At 38.8% G+C, this 19,831-nt stretch overlaps 3 protein-coding genes across 4 annotated transcripts in view; 1 reads left to right on the forward strand and 2 right to left on the reverse strand.

Annotated features, from left to right (window-relative positions):
* Positions 1–19,831, reverse strand: part of bbs12 (Bardet-Biedl syndrome 12) — a 61,025-nt gene that overhangs the window by 13,557 nt on the left and 27,637 nt on the right. For both annotated transcript variants that reach the window (XR_007450045.1, XM_049585423.1), the window contains exon 2: positions 3,768–3,798. The gene's annotated coding sequence lies outside the window, so the exon portion shown is untranslated. The remainder of the gene's footprint in view (positions 1–3,767; positions 3,799–19,831) is intronic.
* adad1 (adenosine deaminase domain containing 1 (testis-specific)) overlaps positions 3,769–19,831 on the reverse strand; it is a 59,784-nt gene continuing 43,721 nt past the window's right edge. The window contains exon 13 of the mRNA XM_049585428.1: positions 3,769–3,798. Coding sequence (XP_049441385.1) covers positions 3,784–3,798 — 15 coding nt within the window. The 3' untranslated portion in view covers positions 3,769–3,783. The remainder of the gene's footprint in view (positions 3,799–19,831) is intronic.
* il21 (interleukin 21) lies at positions 11,562–14,760 on the forward strand. Its single transcript, XM_049585456.1, has 6 exons — positions 11,562–11,747; positions 11,836–11,877; positions 13,898–14,011; positions 14,112–14,150; positions 14,276–14,356; positions 14,533–14,760. The coding sequence occupies exons 1-6, from the start codon at positions 11,619–11,621 to the stop codon at positions 14,557–14,559; spliced, it is 432 nt and encodes a 143-aa protein (XP_049441413.1). The 5' UTR covers positions 11,562–11,618; the 3' UTR covers positions 14,560–14,760.

A 19,831-nucleotide genomic window follows, 5' to 3' on the forward strand; every position in this document is an offset into this window, starting at 1 on the left:
ACAACAAGGCGCTGCAAGTCTGGTCGTTGCTGGTAAAAAGATGATTTTATTATTAACCCTTAAAGGTCAGGAATGTGTCACCGTTCTGCGGGCAACCTATTTTCACAAGCCCCCTTTGAGTAAGACTAGTTGAAGCAAACTAATAACCGTCATTGTGCCTTGAAGAAGCAAAGACGGAGTGCAGCTGTGGTATGTTGGCTGTTTTACCTCTGTATTATCTGTTAAATAGCTTTTACTCATAATGTCTGTATTATCAGACAGTCACAGATTGCTGTGGCTGTTTGGATGTTAACATTTTAGTCATGCTATGTCATTTTATCTTTTACCATATGATGAGGAAGTCAGTGTTTGTATCTCCTTTGTATTGCTATCTTTAATTACAATCTAGAGGACACTTTTGTTATACAAACCCTCGTAACCACAGTGCCAAAACCTATGACTTTAAAGATGATGCCATGTGTAGAAGTGATGCTGATGTGCCGCTTGCTATCTTTTCTAATCCTCGTCCTCCTCCTCTTAAGTTACTGTTGCACACCTGACTCATTCACGGATCTGATATTTTAATGCTCGACCCGTTTCCACCTCCTGAACCAATCACCTTCGAACGTGTGAGTAGATCAGGTGTGTACGGCTGTGGAAAAGAGCTCCGTCGACAGGGCACATTTAAGAAATTTACAAACACCTTGTCAGGTTTTGGCACAAATTAAATGAGATAAACAATGTTAGGAAAGTGGGGGTAAACACTAAATATAAAAGCACATAGTCTTTCAAGTTCTCAACAGCCACTTAGTGGCTTTTATCTTTCTTATGTTGCCTTATAGTATCATGAGTATTTATTTTACAGTATTAATATACATGGTGTGTGAAGGAGGTAGCAGACACTCAGAAGGACCACTGTTCAGCTCTTTCTATAATGTTGTAGACTAAACTTGGAGATGCTCTGTAGCTTCTAAAAACCGGACTTAGTCTTTGAAATCAGCATCACATAAAATTTGGATATAAAAGCTTGTATTATCAAAGTCTCCGAAAATAAACAGCAAAATAAGTCGAGCAGCGCTGTGTTTTTTTTAGCTTTCTGGTTCCGCTGTCATGAGATGAATCATGTTGCTCTCCCCTTTAATTGTGTTCTTTTGAGCAGGTGAAACAATTTAAATGACTGTGTCTCAGCCCGCTTCTCAGAAAATTACAGTGCGGTTTAACAGGACTGAAATCAGTCAGCAGCTGCGGATGACATTTATTTTTTTCAGTATACATTATTTTAAAGAATATCTCGATAAAATGAAACAGGACTGTCACAAGTTACCACCGGCCAAAGTTCTGTGTTTAGATTTCTTACTGTCCAATGAACATGATGAACCAAATTCAATCATTTAATATAAAATAAAACAAAAAATTGATCCTTTTAGTACAAGTTTTAGACTGCCGGCGTCCCTCATGTCTGTCAGTGCTTAATTTTTAGCTGTTTCTTTTGTGTTCTTAACTCAAAGCAGCAACACGCAGTCAAGTGCATCTTGCTTTGTTAAATGCTCGTGGACTGGAATCAGATTTTGCTAAATCTGAGTTTTTGGGACTTTCTACATGTAATCAGACCCGATGAAGCAGTGCCATGGAGTCAACCTTTACACTCTCGTTGAGATAAGGAAACTGTGGGTGTGATCACACTTTCAGCTGAGAAATCAAACGTTCGTTTTTCTGAGTGGTTTTACCAAATAACTTCGATAAGTCGCTGAATAATAAAGGCCATCAATTCAGCTCTTTTTTCAGTTCTGGTGACAGCAAATGATAAACTGATGTATAATATGGACACATTTAGTCATAAATACAGCAGGTAAAAACAAATCTGCACAATGAAAGTCATGCTTGTTGTTTTTTTGCTACAGAAGTTATTTAGCTCTGAGCAACAGTTGGGAACTGGCTGATATCACAGTACATTAAACCAGGGGTCTCAAACAAACGGCCGAGGGGCCAGAATCAGCCCGCCAACGGGCCCGATCAGGCCCTGATCACACGGGCTCGCCGCACTGCCTTTATTTTTGTGTTTTTTGGACTGAATGCCACTAGTTAAAAGAAAAAAAAAAACACCTGCTGCGCCTTTTTATTGTTGCCAGGCAATCACCCCAAATCTACAGGCAGAGGGTGCTGTCTGTAGCTCTGGTTGAGGGTGAGAGGCTGTCAGCAGATAAATGGAGATCTGTGTGGGTACATGAGACCCTAAAAAAGAGGGTGGATCATGGGGAGTACCACCAGTTGATCCAGGAGCTTCTCCTCCATGATGGCTGTTTCCAGGCATATTTTAGGATGACTCAGGGGCAGTTTGACAACCTGCTGTCTATCGTCGGGCTGTATAGTTCTGGGTTTCCAGCAACTGCTACCACCAGTTTCTCCTCCATTGATGACGTGATGACGTGCGGCACTTTCTGCCCACAGTTGAAGTTTTTTCAGCTCGAGGCATTCAGTACGCCCTGGCTAAAACGACAGGTGCCTAGAGCCCAGAAACTCAAGGCACGTCACAAAGCAAAAACAGCGAGCAAAAAGCTTCATTTTATTAAAATAAATTACAAAAAGGCGCCTCCAGCTGCTAAAACACTTTCTGTGTGATCAGGGCCTTAGAGGTTAAGTTAAACAGTGAGTTTTTCCACCCTGACCAGAATCCAGTTCTCTTAAAAAAGAAAAAAAAAGAAAAAAAAAAAGCAATAAATACTTATTGTGGTCATATTCTAAAGATATACACTGTGCACAATATTGTCAACCAGCAGCTTCCGTACAAAAGAATCTGTATCAGATTTATATCCTAAAATAATATTGTTGCGACACTGCCAAAACTTTTGATTTGTAAATGGATTGTAAGGCAGGAGATAAATAATTTCCGCTTTAGTCTGCTGTTGGAAGGAGTGGAAATGTCTAGAAAAATGTGATGACAGCGAGTACCTGAATGACTGACTGTGGAAAAACAGACATATTGCTGACATCTGTTTTGTAAATGGATGAGTGTTTTTAACATCTTTAAACTAAAAAAATAGGGAAACATCTGGAGGTGTTTGTTATTTATAGGATATTATGCAATGGTTTTACTGGTCCGGCCCACCTGCGATCAAATCAGATCTGCGAACTAAAATAAGTTCGGCAAGTCTCCTGTATTGCACCTGCAGGTTCCCTCTGCTGTCCTACGTTTGGTAAATAATCTGATAACAATATCATGTAGAGCTAAAATGTACATTTTGATTTTAGCCATACACTAGTATGATCTTTGTATTCAGTAACGATGACTGTGAAAAATTCATCAATCATTATAAACAAGCTGTGTCATTCCTGCTGCGGTGTCGGAGAAGAGGACTCTGAGAGGCGATCCCCCACCCACGTCCTCTTTGTACTCTTCCTGCTCACTTACGGTAATATCAAGCACGCTCGCTTTTCTCAATCACTGAAAATCACCTTCATTTGTCCACGTTTCAGCTCTTTAATGTTTGTCAAATAACAAACAATTTGTGCACATAAAGGATTTTTTTTAAACAAATTCATTCTAACAAATTCTGCAATATGCCAATATGTGTACCAGTTGCATGCAAACTTTCAACCTCGCACCCACTCGCCCCGGAAATGCTAACTGTTCACGAAGGGGAGACCGCAGGGTAGGAAGTCATACTACTGCAAGTGGGAGTAGAAAGTAAACTACATTGTTTAGACGGGCTAAATAAATCTGCCTGATAGTGTAATAGTTTGAACCACAAATGTTTAAAGTATTTTACTACATAATGATTTGTTTTTACCTTGTGTTGTTAGTTTTCACTGGAGTCTCAACTGTAAAGAAAAGATAAGAAAGATGACTAATATTTCTTTTAAGTCACCCACACACACACACACACACACACACACACACACACACACAGTTGGGCATATTACACAGCAACAGTGCACTTATCATTTTTTAGATATACATTTTATTTGGCTGAAATGGTGCAATGGCATTACAAACAAAATGAACAAACAAAACAAAAATGACATCATCACAGTATGACCAAGTGACAAAATCAAGTCAAAACAAAACAAACAAAATCTGCACTGATAGCAGAGGCTACGTAATAGTGAAATACCGTACAGTACAGATACACATAATATTAAAAGAGAAATGGATTTGACCTGCAGGTCTGGCCCTGTCCAGCTGCTCTGACTGAATAATAGATAAAGGAAACTGAAACGCTGAAATATTAGATGACTCACATCAACACCGACCTTTTCTTTAAATGCTAATAGCAGGTCTATGACATTTATTATCAACACAGAGATCTGGTAACTAAACGTTCGCAAGAATTCACAGAATCTGGAGCTCTTTGTTTTTCATTTAGTGGCGGCAATGTATCCCTACTTTTTTAAAATGTATTTGTTTAATTAAATGTGATATGTAAATTCTAACTGTAATTTGTTGAAATAAAAAAATAAATTAAAAAAACCTTTATTATTTCAGTCTCAGTCTGAACATCATTGTTCTGGAAACATCCTTCTTTAACAAATGAAGTGTACAGCCTGTAGAAATCTCAAGGAAAAACATACACATCTAAAGTTTATTTGACAGTGTTCATACCTAACCAGTTATTATAATATACATTGGGGTGTGTGTGTGTGTGTGTGTGTCCAATATTCCAATATGCTTTAATGCCCTTATAAAAATATATAATAACGAACACCTACACATTTCCACGGACCATATTTCTTTAGTTGTCCATGACTTCTGTATCAAGCAAACACTGCTCCATCTCAGCACATCCTCGCAGCACATTTAAAACTTTGCAATTCATGATCCTACATTTTAAATCACACTGTCACAACATTCTTCGTCTCTTAATCAAACATATGAGATTCAGACTCTATTCAGACATAATTTCAGCTGGCTGCCATACAAGGAGGAAAAGCAGAACGTGGGGAGAAAATGGAGAAACGTACGTGACAGTAAACAAAAGTTCACACATCGACACATATGAGAGCGACATTACGTCACCAGCTACAGAAAATAAATTTGCCGTTTTGTTACATTATGTGGACGGTTATCAATGCAAGATCACTGTACCAATTCATTTTACAACACACAACAAAACTCTGTTCTCTTTTCAAAACTTTCAAGGATTTTACTACTTCTATGACTTTCCCAGGCCTGGAAAACAACTGTGAAATTCCATGTCTTTCCAGGTTTCATTGACTGTAAGAACAGGGTTGGAAATTAGCACCAGCCACCAGCCAAGTGCTAATAAAATATACACATGGCTGCTAGATTTGCTTCACTCACCGGCCAAAAAACAATGGCAATGTATTGATTGGCCAGTAGATTTTGAAATCCACCAGTAACAATGGCACATGGACAATAAAGTTAATTTCAAACCCCTGCACAGGAACTTTGAATATCAAGAAAAAAATAGCCATGCTATGACAGGCAGCCACGCAAAACCATCGGGAAAAGTCATTCGCAAATGTAATCATGAATAAACTTAACTAATTGCCATTATTATTATTATTACTACTACTGGTTCTAGTACTACAGTGTTCTGTAGCTCTGCGTGTTGTTTGTCCAAGTGGTGCTTGACTGCTGTGGGTACAATCAATGTCAAATGTATTACAAAAGAGAGAACCAGAGTGTATTATGACTGTTAAAAAGGGACATTTCACTGTCAACTTGTTATAGTCTTTGTCAAGTCTTATGTCAGAAAAAAATGTCACAATAAGTCATCATATATCATGTCATAAAAACTTTTACTGTTCAGCCCTCAGTCACATGCTGGCTCCGCAAACACTCCGTAATCAAACCTTTAAGATTTTTGTTTCAAAATGCTCTAAAATGGTCAGTTTGGCTGTTTAGTTTCTAAAAATGTCCCCTGGACGTTTGGGTCACAGAAGGTGTAGACTTAAAGAGTTAAAGAGGTCATTACGGCCCTGATTCATTAGCGTCATAATCCCATAGAGTACAAAAGGATCTCCTGTTCCACACAAGCTGACAGCTCCAGTGCAGAAATTATTAATCGTTCTCCAAAAACCAAATCACATCAAATTCTAGATGTGAATATTCACTATATCACTTCAAACTAACTAAAGTTAAAATGATTTATTCCTGCAAATTAAAAAAGAATACTGTATACTCAGATTTGTAAGTAAAAAGTCCTACTAAAAAATGATGATAAAAAGAACAAAACCTGATTTTACTTTTCAAGGTTGGTGCAACTGTGTAGAATGATCAGATTCAGAAAGTAGTCTTGTTCACAGTGTCGCAACCTTTGACGACAGCATTGTTTTGTGTTAGTGAGCTCTCATCTGCAGCCTCACATCAAGTCACACTTTTTGCACTGCGTTTAACACTCTGGCTGACCACAAAGAGCAACTCTCACTGTGCGCCATGTCTTCACGTCTGACCGAGAGCTTTAGTCATCAGTCTAAAACATGTCTCAGTACAGCAGAGGTTTGCTTAATTTCATGGAAAAAGCTTGAGTGCTCACATGCAGATGAGGCATGTGACGACTACATCTCTCCACCGTGACACCTGGTTTTTTTTTTTTAGCATGTGGAGAGATTAACTGGAGGGCAGATAAGACTTTGGTCATGATTGCATAACACAAAAACAGGTTCCACTTTACATCAGCCAGCATTTTCTGAAGGGTTTGTAAGTTGTGCCAGTGGTTTTTGGGCTGTGAAAAATCTGCCAGTGTTTCTCCTCTTCGGGCATGTTACCTTTTTTTATGTATTTTTAGCTCAACTCGTCAGAAGACCCCCAAGTTTAAGAGGTCATTACGGCCCTGATTCATAAGCTTCATAAGCACATAGAGCACAAAAGGATCTGAAGCTGAATATTTTTAATAGGGTTTTGTTCGACCCATCCGCCCACCCTACACGGTCTGTCTTGCACTTTATACTATGTCAGTTGCTCTCAGCATAAACTATTGCCACGGATCGTTTACACTGGAGTTAGTTGACGGTTAAGTCTCAAAGATGCTGAAGGCTGCCTTTGGCGTCAAAATCACACACCGAGGGGTGTGACGAAGCAGCGGTATTTGATTCCCTGGGAATAAGAACAGGCTGGCCATCCTAATTTAGGATTCTTAACTTGGGAAATCCCTAAGTAAGCATGCTTCTGAAAAACTAAAAATACTAAATGTCATTCTGACTGAGGTGACATGATAAAGAATTTCCAACTTTGGAAGTTTCTGTAACGAGGCCCCAGGTCTGTTTTCAAAAGGTCAAACTGTCAATAGAGGACCAGGCACCCCAAAAACGTCAGGAGAAAATGATGTTGTAACTGTTTCATATAGCAGTGGTGAATCATGGTTTAAAGATTAATAAAGACATTACAAACAACTCACCTTTTCTAAAGAAAATCATATAGAAAAACTTTAAATCTTCACTGCATTATTTCAATGTCAAGTTACATCTCTAACTGTGCATGAATTTTCATTTTGACAAAGCTGCTTAGTAAGGCTTTTGCGCACACTCATACACAACCCTTTTTGGGTTAGGAGAGGCAGCCAGCGGAGGAAAATTCTTCTGAATTTTAAATCTACCTGAGGACACATTTTCCCTTGTGTATGTGCATCATAGAAGGGACTCCTGATAAGACGGGCGTCTGAGGGTGATGCACCTCTCAGACCAGTCGAAGCCCCCACCCACCTTTTCCCTTACGCTGACACAGAGAGAGAACAGACGAGAGGGGTTTTCTCTCTCAGTCTCACTCTCACTTCCTCCCCTCTGTCAGAAGACAGATGTGAAGAATGAGCGCACGTAGAGGGAATGTGTGTGCGAACACCGACGGGGCAGGCAGACTGCACGGTGTGTGTGAGCCAGCTCTGTACATGGACACACTGACTAACGAATGATGCCTCCTGAATTTCCCAAATGTGTAATGCATGCTGGAGGAGATGACCTTCTCTGAAGAAATATTCTGTCATATTTCCATGCAAATGCTGACAGTTTCTGTCACCTGAAAACACAGTAGTGATACCAGAACACCTTTCTATGTCCTATATCTGCTCTTCTGAAAACCTTGGGGCGCATGTATGAAAAGCTGTGAACTTAAACACTTGATTATATATATTTTTTCTACAATTATCTTTTCTGTTTCTCCCAGTCTAATAGCTTTTCACACCAATACACATCTGCAGCTAGAATGCACCGCTAGCTGTGACTCCAAGCGTTCAGCTCACTGAATTAAAAAAAGAAAGTGCTGGGTGGGCCTGACAACACTGAAAAACACGAATGCATGATTCCATTTTCCAGCTGCAAGAAGCTTTGCACATCACAGCGGCTGAGCTTCAGAGGCAAAGCTGTGCACGAAGCATGTATTTTTTTGTATCTCATTCTAAATGGGAGTCCGTGATGGTTGACACTTTGATTTGTTGAAACACAAATATCTGCAATACAGATAGAGAGATCAAAAGGCACATTGTGATTGTTCTTTCACTGAGTGGTGGGAGAAATGTGTACGCTCCGATAAAGTGCAGGTTTTGATTTTTTTGGAGGCATGGCACGATTTTTAGATGTGGATAGATTAAATAAAATCGTAGTGGCATAAGGATACAAATTACAACTATGACTGCCGTTTTCTCTCACTGTGGTGGACCAATATGCAACACACACACACACACACACACACACACACACACACACACTTCAGGCTGTGTCGCATCAGGTCAGCTAACACCCATAGTACAAACTGGATATGTCAAACATACAAGACAATTATTGAGGGTACAGTCGTCAGGATGTGCTGACACCAGGAGCAAATATTTAAAAACGAGCTTATTTTCTGGTGAGATGATTTGCGTTGATGCTGGTAAACAGGACAGTGTCATATCCTGACACCTTGACGTGCAATGTGGGCTTCCATGGAAATCACTGGGTTCGGTTGTTTTGTCAGTATGTTACGTCATTAGTTTTTTTCCTTAACGATTAAGAACAGTGACATTACAGTAGATGCAATTCAACCGTGTTCTGAATTACAGCAACAAGAGCATCGAAACAAGTCATTTCACTCGTTATTTCAACATCAAAATCACGTCCCGCTATGACTGCTCTGCTACTGTTAAATGAAAGTTTGTTTAATCAATGTCAAACATGTGACACTAATAAATGGACATCTACAATGTGTGTGTGTCACTGTTTTCAATAGTGGAGCTTGATAATTGATTGATTCATTTCCAACAAATGAGGAGTAAATGTCATACTGAAACACTTACTGTAAAGATCCTCTTTCATAACTTGCACAACACTAAAAGATTAAATACACTGCTTTTGTATTTTTGAATCAATTAATCCATAGTCGCTGCACCTACTTTTTTTTTTTACATGAATGCATAATGTAGAAGTAAACCTCATGGTTTAACCATATGTTTAACTGTATTTGGCTGTTCTCTGTAGGCAAGTCTGATGAATTAAACCTCATAAGGTCTGACAACTTTTATTGTGAAATTTCAGACTGTTTAAAAAAGAGTGCCCCAGGAATGAGTCCTAAAACCCGGAAAATATTTTGCATTTTAGCACTCCCAGTTCCTTCATCTCAAACTCAACAGGTTTTTGGTGAGATGCCGAAAATAAGGTCTGAGTTTAACACAAACTTTAGAGACTTTCATGTTTGTTTTTTTTACAACATAAAATATGTTATTGAATACCCTACACAAGAATTTTTAAGCTATAGTGTGTATTAAAAAAGGCGGTTGCTAACAAGTGGCTAAATGAGACTACAGAACATCATCACGTCGACCACAGCTTTAAAGCCTCACCGGGGTGGTGACGTTAGGTCATGCAACTGTAGTGTAGTTCGTTTATAGCATAACGTTAGCGTCTTACTTCTGCTGGTTGCATTTAGGCTCATAAAAAGGGTGTTTATTTGTGAAGATTATCTCTGAGTATCATTAACATATGTTTGCCACAGAGCTTATTTTCTGCAATACTTCAAAACGGAAAAATCACATTGGCTTTTTGACGAGGGAACCAGGATGACGCTAATTTCTCAGATCAGATCACGACAGATTTCTTGATATGGCCATCTGTTCCAGGCACATTACTGCAAGTGTTTACAGTACATAGCCTACATTGCTACATTTAGCAACATGCTAACGTCAGGGAAATATATACATTTTACATTTATATCCAGTTGTGTTTAGGTTCTCTTGGTGATTTTTAATGGGAGAGACTGTAATACACAGTCACTCCCAAGTACACTGCTACATGTAGCTACATGCTAACATCAGGGTCATCGAGGACCACAATGGAAATAAGCCTTTGGGCTTTATTGTGTATTTTAATCCTCGACGATTTTTAATTAATGTATATGAAACTGATCTGCATTTACTCATGTATGTTTTTTAATTGTTGTCAAAATCAACCTACCTACCTACCTACCTACCTACCTAACATGTAATCTTGGTGGCTGACGTTGTTAATTTCTCGCTGATTTCAGATCATATTCCTGTTCGAACATGTCCAGTTATGTTTAAAAGCTTTAATTTTGAACTGGAGAAACTGCTATACTCACTATACAGTCATTCCCCAGCTGCAAGTACATTGCTACATATAGCTTGATGCTAATGTCGAGAAACATGTAAAATTGGTTACCAATGCTGCAACTTCTCCACGATTTTGGATCATATTCCTGCTGGGATCTATCTGGTTGTGTTTGGAATCTTATACTGGTGATTTTTAACAAGAGAAAGTGCCATTATTTTTAATTACAGTCATTCCCCAGCTGCAATGACGGTGTGGAGACACCAGGATGTGGTAATACAGTGTTTCTGACCATTAAAGCATGTAAACATGTTCTCTTAGAAAGTCAAAATACAAGCATGAACCTCAAAATTAGCATAAAAGGTCCCTATTTTAAGACAGCACTGTCCTTGATGACTCATGTGACCACTGTTCAGGGCATCTCCAATCAGACTTGCACGACACTTGACGGCATACTTTTCTTTGTCTTTGTGAAACGACAGAATGATGACCTTTTTCTGATTGATGAGTAACAGTGAGATAAGAGAAGGGAAGTGTCAGCTAAAAAGCCCATTCAAAACGATATTAGGTAATATTCCTAAATATGGCTAAAGTTTCTCCACTCTTGTGGAGTGGTGGACTCCCTCTTCCACTCAGAAAACAAACCATCCCCTCACTTCTCCTTTTGGTTTATCTTGAATACTTATAAGGGTTTCCTGTTGTTGCAGCATGCTCCGTGTATTGTGTAGGTGGCCGTAATGCAGTGAATGCATTGAGATTGTCAATACCACACCTACGAACACTACCTATGACACGGTACTGCTGCGGCTCCACTGATTCAAAATGAAAATGGGAAGTGCCGTCTTCCTGTAGTTTCCTGTCGGGTGTACTCAAACAACTTTACGTTCACACACTTGCATCTATAGGCCCCACGCAGGCGCGGCTTGACGCCACTCTCGTATCACGTAGTGGCGACTGCCAGTGGAAAAGAAAATTTCATTACTCACACACACCAGTTTCTGCAGCTTTCCAACTCTCTGCAAGTGGTTTTCCTGTGTCCTCAGGGATAAGTATAAAAAGGTAAGCAACACAACTGTCTGCATTTCCAGCAAAACTTTCGAAAAGCCTCTTTTGGTGATCTGGTGCCTGCTGCTCACACTGAAAACATGAAGTTGGTTGTTTTTTGCCTTTTTGCAGTCTGCTGCACTTCTTTGGCCAGCACATCGGCAAACAGAAAATTTGAGAGAAAATTACAAGAAATCCTGAGATTGGTGGATACAGTCAAAAAACAGCAGGTAGGTTCATCTATTTTTTCACAACTTTGCTAATGTATGGTTGCAGTTCTCATTACTCAGTACAATGTTTTTGGTTTGTGTTTTGCAGCACACTAAGCTGGATCTGCACACCCCACCACAGAACATTGAGGTAAGCCAAACTAACTTGTTTACAAAACAGAATAATGTATGGTCACACTTAATATTTGTGGTTGCTTACTCATTGTTGTTATTCTCCCACTTAGTGTAGTTACTAATTGTCATGTGCCAGCTACTGTAGGAGTACATCAAATGATGTGTGAAAACAGAGACTGTGTTGGGCAAAGAGTGTATCTAATCAGCTATGCAGGCTAAAAGTTAAAGGCTTAGCTTGCAGGTTACAAGCTGACATTTTTAAATATATTTTATTTTTGTTAGATTTTTAATTAAACATCAAAATAAATTAATTCTGGACTGCTCTAAGGTTGTTTGTATACTGTACAGCTGAGGCAAGCTCGGACCTGCATATGCAGTTTGGACAAAGTTAAACCTAGAAAAAAAAAAAATCTTGTTTCCCGTGTAAACTGAAATGTGGGCATATATTCTTAAATATTTTTCAATATAAATTTTGTATTTAGTAGAGAAAACATGAAATGTATTTCTTTTAAAAAGAGTTAATCATTGGAATTAATACCTGTGCAAATTTAATGTTTATTAAGTTTCATGGTTAAAATATTTAAGTTAAACAGTGTTACAGAAAACAAAGTAAAAAAAAAACTTTGCACTAATTAGCCACCATGCATTTAACTTTTTGTAAAATAATTAGCAGGACTAGTGGAACAACCTGCAGTCCTTCAGACTCATTCAAAATATAAATAATAAAAAAAACAGTTCTACATAATTGAATTATGTGCACTTGACTTTAAATATATGGCTGTTAAGATCAACTGCATTGCTTGTAAATTCACATCAGCCCTCTTCTTGTCAGGCTCCTGACTGAGTCAGGTCGAGAGCTTGCTCAGTGTATTTTCTCACAGCTTCCGTTGCACTCTCAAGTGAAATGTGATGAGTAATCAGGCAGTGAGCAGATAAAACCATGACACTTCCTCACCGACTCAAAACGTTCTCTGGCGTGCTAGAAAACATTTGACTCAGTCTTTGGTTTAATAAGTGGCAAATTACTGCTTGTCTTAAACCGCTTATGATAAGGATCTCTGAGTGGGTGCGAAGCCACTGGTTTGCAGAGCAGAGCTCACTATTGGCAATAAAAATCCTGACATTACAGAGCAAAAATCGCACCTGATTTTGAATGTAAAATGCAAAATTCCCACCATAGAGAATTTCTATATAACTTACAATAAGGTAGTATTAAACTAAGCTGTTCCTATTGCTGATCTTGTTCTCTTCTCACCTTGAAGAACAATAACCTATTCATTCTCCCAGCAGACACCATGCTTTGACCCAAGCTAGTTGGGTTCATGAGCATCATACATTGCAGTACGAGCATCTAAACAGAAACAAACTGTTTCGCTTGGAAAAAATGTGTCAACACGTTCGTTAAAATTTCTAGATGGAAACAGTTGAGAAGAAAAAATATCCAAAAGCACATTGGGGAACAGAAACCTAGCTTTAAAATAGTGGAAAGTTTATTTGGTTTAGTTTCAGTTGAAAATGTTATGCATGTGTCTGATTGGAAAGTCAACTGCAGTGAACAAGTCATGGCATGAAACCAGTAACAACAGCTTTCTTGGAAATGTTTTGATGGCAGGATTTTTCCCTCAAACTGATTAATGTAGAGATATAAGACAAAAAAATTTAAATTAACAAAGGTAATTGGTTGTTAGTGAACTAAATCTATGCTTGAAAAATACAAGTTTTGAAACTCTATCCTGTTTTATATGATTAACCTGTGATTTATTTCTGTCATTTACCAATTTGCTGTAAAATAACTTACCTAAACCAATTTAACAAGCATTAAAGGAACAGTTTTACCAGTGATTTAAATGAAGTAACAGTAACATTGATTTAAACAGAACACTGTCATGAACTAAAAAATGTGATGTTTCCATTTTTCATATATTAAAGCTCCTGATATGTTTCTGAAGAGACCAAACTGGACAAAGAACACTGATATACGTGGGTGTGGTCTTGATGTTTTATTCACAAAGATTGTGTTCTTTCTCATGTAACAGGACTGCTGCTGTCTGTCAGCCCTGAAATGCTTCCGGGCCAATATGGGGGTGCACTTCAACATTAGCGAACAATTCCAAGGCAAACTTTACAGCAGCCTCAATCACAACCTCACTGTAAGTAAACTGGTGGGGTTGGGGTGGATTTAACAAACAAAATATCTCAAAGAATCTCAGTACATTTTTTAGACTGACAAATTTCTTTCATCCATTTCAGGTTAACGGTCTGACCTTGAACAATTCAAGAAATACTGAGGTAAGAGAAAATACTTTCTCCTCTTCATTTTAATTTATTTGCATCTTATTATTTCAGGTATATCAAAATTGAGCATGGCGTGTGTTGTTAAGTTAATTTCTCCTGTTTTGTCTGTTTGCCTTTAGTGCACCTGCGGAGACTGCGACTTGCACCCAAAGACCGATGCCACAGTATTTTTCAGCAGACTGAGGACTTTTATTGAAAAGGTAAAGGGAATTTTCTTTTTTGAAGCTGACACATTTTGCAAAAAAATGTTTTTAAAAACTGTTTTCACTGGAGCTTGAGGAAAAGGTGTCTGGGAATCTGTAGCACTAGATGTCATTAATGTTGTAAAGATGTGACGATATGAAACAATGACTGATAATTATTTTTCCCTCTTTAGGGCCTAACCAGACTGAGGACGATCTGAGGGAGTTGAAGATCGTCTTGTGACCGAGGACTGAATGTAGCGAGGACACTACACTGAAAAGATGCTAATTATAGCCTTCTAAATATTTAACTTATTTAATATTTATTTAGATAGTGGTGTTCAAACCACTTAAGCTCTGATTGTATTATCAGGAAAGCTGCTTTGCCGCCACCCAGTGGACTTGGCAGTTTAGATTTGTTTTCTCCCTCTTTTTCACTGAAAGTGAAAGTTACTTCATATGTTGTAATTCTCAAAGAATATTACGTATACAAAGATATTTCTACTATGTATGACTTACCTTAGAACAGGATGTTTTATTGAAATAATTGCACCATTGAAATATTAAACTGATTACAACACAGAGGTTTATAGTTTGTTGTTTTTTTTAACTACACAAGTTTGTTTATGATTATTTTCAGGTTCATATGAGTATTTAAAGTTTCTACAGGAAGATGTTTAAATGCTTAAATGCTCAAAAAACACTATTTTCCACACATCTGTGCTGGAACACCTGTATTTACCTTCTGTCTACGACGCTTCATTTTAACACCTGTCCCTCTAAAACCCCTCCCGAAAAAGCTCAGTCTACTCTGATTGGTCGGCGTTTTCCGGGTCTTCCGTATCTCGGCTTCTATGCACCTTCATTGCAGCCGGGGAATGACAATAAATGCCTCTAAAACAACCAACATGTTGCCGCAAGAATATAATCCCAAACCAGGGCATTATTTACAACATCAGCAAACAAGATTACGTTTCCCTGACGTCAGCATGTAGCTTCATGTGGCGGTGTAGGCTACGTGATAACACTCGCAGGAGCTGATGACCATATAGAGAATTCTGGCACATTATGATGTCATTCTGTAGCCAGAGAGTAAAAAAACAGTAACGTAGTGTTCAGGACAGCACATGGTTTGCGCCCACAGGGATTACTTCTACATACCTTTACCTCACTGTTTGAAACTTTGGCCACATTTACCCTGAACATCCTTCATGAACATCCTTTTCAGTTGTTTTATTTTGGCATACGTTGTCGTACAAGTATCTTGGAAATAGTACCATTGCCGATTTACCTATCCTGAAGGAAAAAAAAAAGGCAGCAAGGAAAATGTCTCCATGTCATACACCGGGTATCTCCAAACAGCTGACCGTTCCCAGTCCGGACCCAGACTGAGTGACGGTTCTATTTGGGCTCAAGATCAATTTCTGATAAACTGATGAGAATAAATAATAATATTCAATAAGCACTGTCGGTTTCTGATGGTCATGGTAATCTCAGGTGCAGCTAATACAGTTAATACGACAATAACATCACTCAGTTGAGCCAATCAAATCGATTGCTTACATAGCGCAGACTGTTCAATAGCGAGAATAACAGCGAAAGAGAGACATGAGAGAGATGACAGCATGAAGCAACTGACCCTGTTACTGTCTGCCGAGAGATGTGTCTAAGTAGCACTACACACCTTGACCATATGTGTCAGCTTTCGCCACCATGAACATTATTAAAACCAAGTGCCCTTAGGAGAAGGAGGTAGTAGCGTGCTCGATGACTGTCTTTATCATATGAGACTCAAGAAAAAACGCAGGTGCTCTTGAGGAAATGGGTCAGCACATGGGCAGAAAAAATAAACTTCAGCACCCCGACGAAGACCTTAGGGATGAAATCTGTCGGTGTTTTAATGTAATGTAAATCAATAAAGAGAAAGGACTCGTATTTCTTTTATTCAAAAGATTCTGTCTTGTTTTCTTTTACTAGAACTTTAGGCCTTAAAGTGATAGCTCAGATTTTTCAAGTAGGGTTGTATGAGGTACTTATCCATAATAAGTGCATTATCTTCAGTACATGGTGGTTGGTGCCTCCAAAGTTTGGAGAAGGCAGGAGTGCCGACACAGAAGCTTGGTAAAGTACTGCTGTGGACGAGGGTAGCAGCACAATGTATTTAAGCCACCTACAATAAAAGCTCACCTGAAAAAAATCCATATCAGTTTAAATGGATGCTACACTAAGAATATTTCCACCGCTTTACCTCGCTGTCAGAGAGCCCTTCCCTTATGTCATTCACTGTGGAGAGAGGAGGAGACCCTCATGAACGAGAGTATAGAGACGAACTTTTGCAGAGGGAGACTGAATGGGGCGAAAGAGAGAGATGCATAGGTATACGGAAGTTCTGTGGCTGAGAAGTGTAGTGCCAAAGGACAGGGCTGTCTGACAGCAAGGTAAAGCGGTGAAAACTTTCCCAATACAGCGTCCACTTAAACTGATACAGATTTGTTTTTTGAGGATGGGTCTTTTGTAAATGGCTAAAATGTGTGTTACTGTTAACCCCTGTCCACAGCAGTGCATAGCTAAGCTAATGTGGTGGTACTCCTGTCTGCTTCACCAAACTAGCACTTTACGAGGTTCAGACCTTTGATGTTTAATGTTAGTAACTTGACCTCTTTAAATCTAATATTCCTGATGTGCACATTCTGCCTTAGTAATGGAAAGCATGGTTAACATTTTTTGAATGTCCTATTACAGTGTACACACGACATCTATTGCATGTCTGTCCGTCATGGAAGAGGGAACCCTTTTCAGTTGCTCTTCCTGAGGTTGCTACCATTTCTTTCCCGATTAAAGGGGGTATTTTTGGGGGAGTTTTTCCTTATACGCTGTGAGGGTTCAAGGACAGAGGGATGTCGTACGCGCTAAAGCCCTCTGAGACAAAAAGTTGTTAAAATAATTCTGCAATAATTTAGAACTGGAGGAAGGAGATCGGAGTCAGCTCAAAATCCAAACAAGGGTTTAATCTTGTACAAGAGGAGCATTCACAGAGCAACATGCAGGTCAGTTACAAAGTGAAGACTCAATGTCTAAGGAGAAAAGCTATGTATTTATCTGTCTCTGTGGGTGTGTTATCACTCTGCCCTTCTGCACTTAAAGGAATCATTCACAAAGAAGGAAGTGATAACCTTGAGTATATATTCAGTACCTTGAGTGATTATTCAATGCCTTACATGTGTCATGAAACAACACAAAGGGTCACAGGTCACAATTACATTGAACATTCCTGCGTGTGGCTTCAGTTCACATTTCTCTTCATGAAGTACAAAATTTCCATCACAAAAGTGATTTGTGACATTGAGCTTTATAAATACAACTGAATTTAACTGATTTGTGGTCATTACATCATCTTCATCGATCCTCCGACCTTGCGTCACTTTTTGAGAGTTTGGTATTTTCAAATTGGCGTCGAATGACTGAAGAACCACTGCACAGCAGAAGAAGCACCAAAATGTAATGTGAAATCTTACATAGTGCAATGGTACAAGTTATCAAAGATTCATTCCACAGGATAACAAGCCAAAATATAAATCAGCAATCATACCTGATTTTCAGATGACTTTTTTATGTCAAAAATAAATAACATTCAATATTTGGGCAGCAACTAACCATTATTTTCATCATCGATTAATCTGTTAAGTATTTTCTCGATTAATCGATTAGTTGTTTGGTCTATAAAATGGTGAAAATGTTGATCAAAATCACGTCCAAACAATGTCTTGTTTTGTCCACAACCCAAAGATATTCAGTTTACTGTCACAGAGAAGTAAAGAAACCAGAAATTATTCACATTCAAGAAGCTGGAATCAGAAGATTTTGACTTTTAACATTATCAAATTAATTGGCGATTGATTTCATTGTTAACTTAATGATAAAATCCGTTTATTGTTGCAACTCTGTAAAAGGCCGACAGGGGTTTTTTTTTTTGTATACTAACTGAACTGCCCTTACCCACCACCAGAGGGCCCCACGTTGCAGCCAAGTTTCAGCCACTACCATGTGAATAAGATGTAACCAGTTATAAAGTGGATGAAATGTTCCAGCCAGCTTTCATACTGTTTGGACTCATTAAAATCATGTTCCCTGTTGTTTTGATATTGTAGTGCTATATGTGTTGGATCCTCATTGGGTCTTATTGTTTATTTAATAAATAAAAAACATGTAATCAGGCCTTTTGTTTGGGCACTTTTGAGAAACAAATCAATACAAAGTCCTTCTGTCCATATTCACGTTCATCATCATCGTCCTTAATCATCTAAAGCAGATGGGTTTACAATGCGTGCACACATGGCTGAATCCTGTGGTGAGAAAACTACCACAAAAAAAACACTTGAACATGCAAGTATGCAGCAACAAAACAATCCAAATACCTCTGACAACTTTCACAATGACAGGTGCAAACATGTTTTGGTGCAGGTGTCCTCACTGCAAACAGCACTACTGCGGACTTCCCAGATGACGAGGGGGATTTCGGCAACACAAACAAACTCATCGAACTTTACCGAGGTGTATTTCACACCTGTGAGCAAAGATTCTGTGCTGACTTCCCCCACTTCATAAACCTAATAAATAAAAAAAAAAAAAACATTACCCTGTGCCAACAGAGGAAAATCTCTGTATTTCAGTGTAAGAATGCGACTAGTGGGATTTTCGAATTTCACAACTGCAACGGGCAACAAATGAGTAAGAAAGACACACCTAAAGAAGCCCTCATCCTGCCTGACTGATGAGAAACTACTGATTTCATTTGTTTGTTTGTTTGTTCTTTAAAGTAATATATATTTATCAAGTTATAAACTTGACATTTCAGTTTGAAGAAATGCCCCTTAAAGGTTCAGCGTGTAAGATTTTGGCAAATTTAGCATCTAGTGGTGATGATCATAGAATGCAACCAACTGAAACTTCTCCCAGTTAGAATTCACACCCCATGCTATTGTCTGTGCACCCTTTTTCTCTGATAACTTGATGTGCGCTCACTTTTTTATTTGATACAGATGTTCAGGAGGTTTTTAACAGGTGCAGAATTATCCACAAAGGTCCAAACACTTTCGGTGTGGTACCTGGGAAACCAAAACTAAACCATCAGATGGTTACCTAGACCCTAGCGTTTCCACAGCAAACAGTACTCTTAAATATGGGCAGGGTTGTTGTAGTACTCACTGCATTTCCTCATTACTGGTAACAGTCGGCCCAGTGAATGAAGTTACTTTTTCTCAGACTCCAGCTGCTGTGAGAGGCAGCAAAACATCCTTTCATTTTATAGTTACAGTTTACTAATAAAACTCTCCACAGTATGAACAGTGGTTACATGAGCCTCAAAACCAGACACAACTCAGCCCTGAGCAGAGTGACCATCCTCTACTGACCAATCAGACTGCAGTGTTCACAGCTCCACCTTTTAGTACCAGATCTGTGTGCTAGGTACCCCAACAGAGGGGGGACCAAACA

The sequence above is a fragment of the Epinephelus fuscoguttatus genome, linkage group LG9 (genome assembly GCF_011397635.1).
Source record: "Epinephelus fuscoguttatus linkage group LG9, E.fuscoguttatus.final_Chr_v1".
Lineage (NCBI taxonomy): Eukaryota > Metazoa > Chordata > Actinopteri > Perciformes > Serranidae > Epinephelus > Epinephelus fuscoguttatus.

What these genes read in the sequence shown, in the direction of transcription:
- il21 (XM_049585456.1), top strand. Translation starts at nt 11,619, where the DNA reads ATGAAGTTGGTTGTTTTTTGCCTTTTTGCAGTCTGCTGCACTTCTTTG. An exon ending in ATACAGTCAAAAAACAGCAG is followed by an intron (nt 11,748 to 11,835) that starts GTAGGTTCATCT and finishes TGTGTTTTGCAG; the next exon opens with CACACTAAGCTGGATCTGCA. An exon ending in GCCTCAATCACAACCTCACT is followed by an intron (nt 14,012 to 14,111) that starts GTAAGTAAACTG and finishes CATCCATTTCAG; the next exon opens with GTTAACGGTCTGACCTTGAA.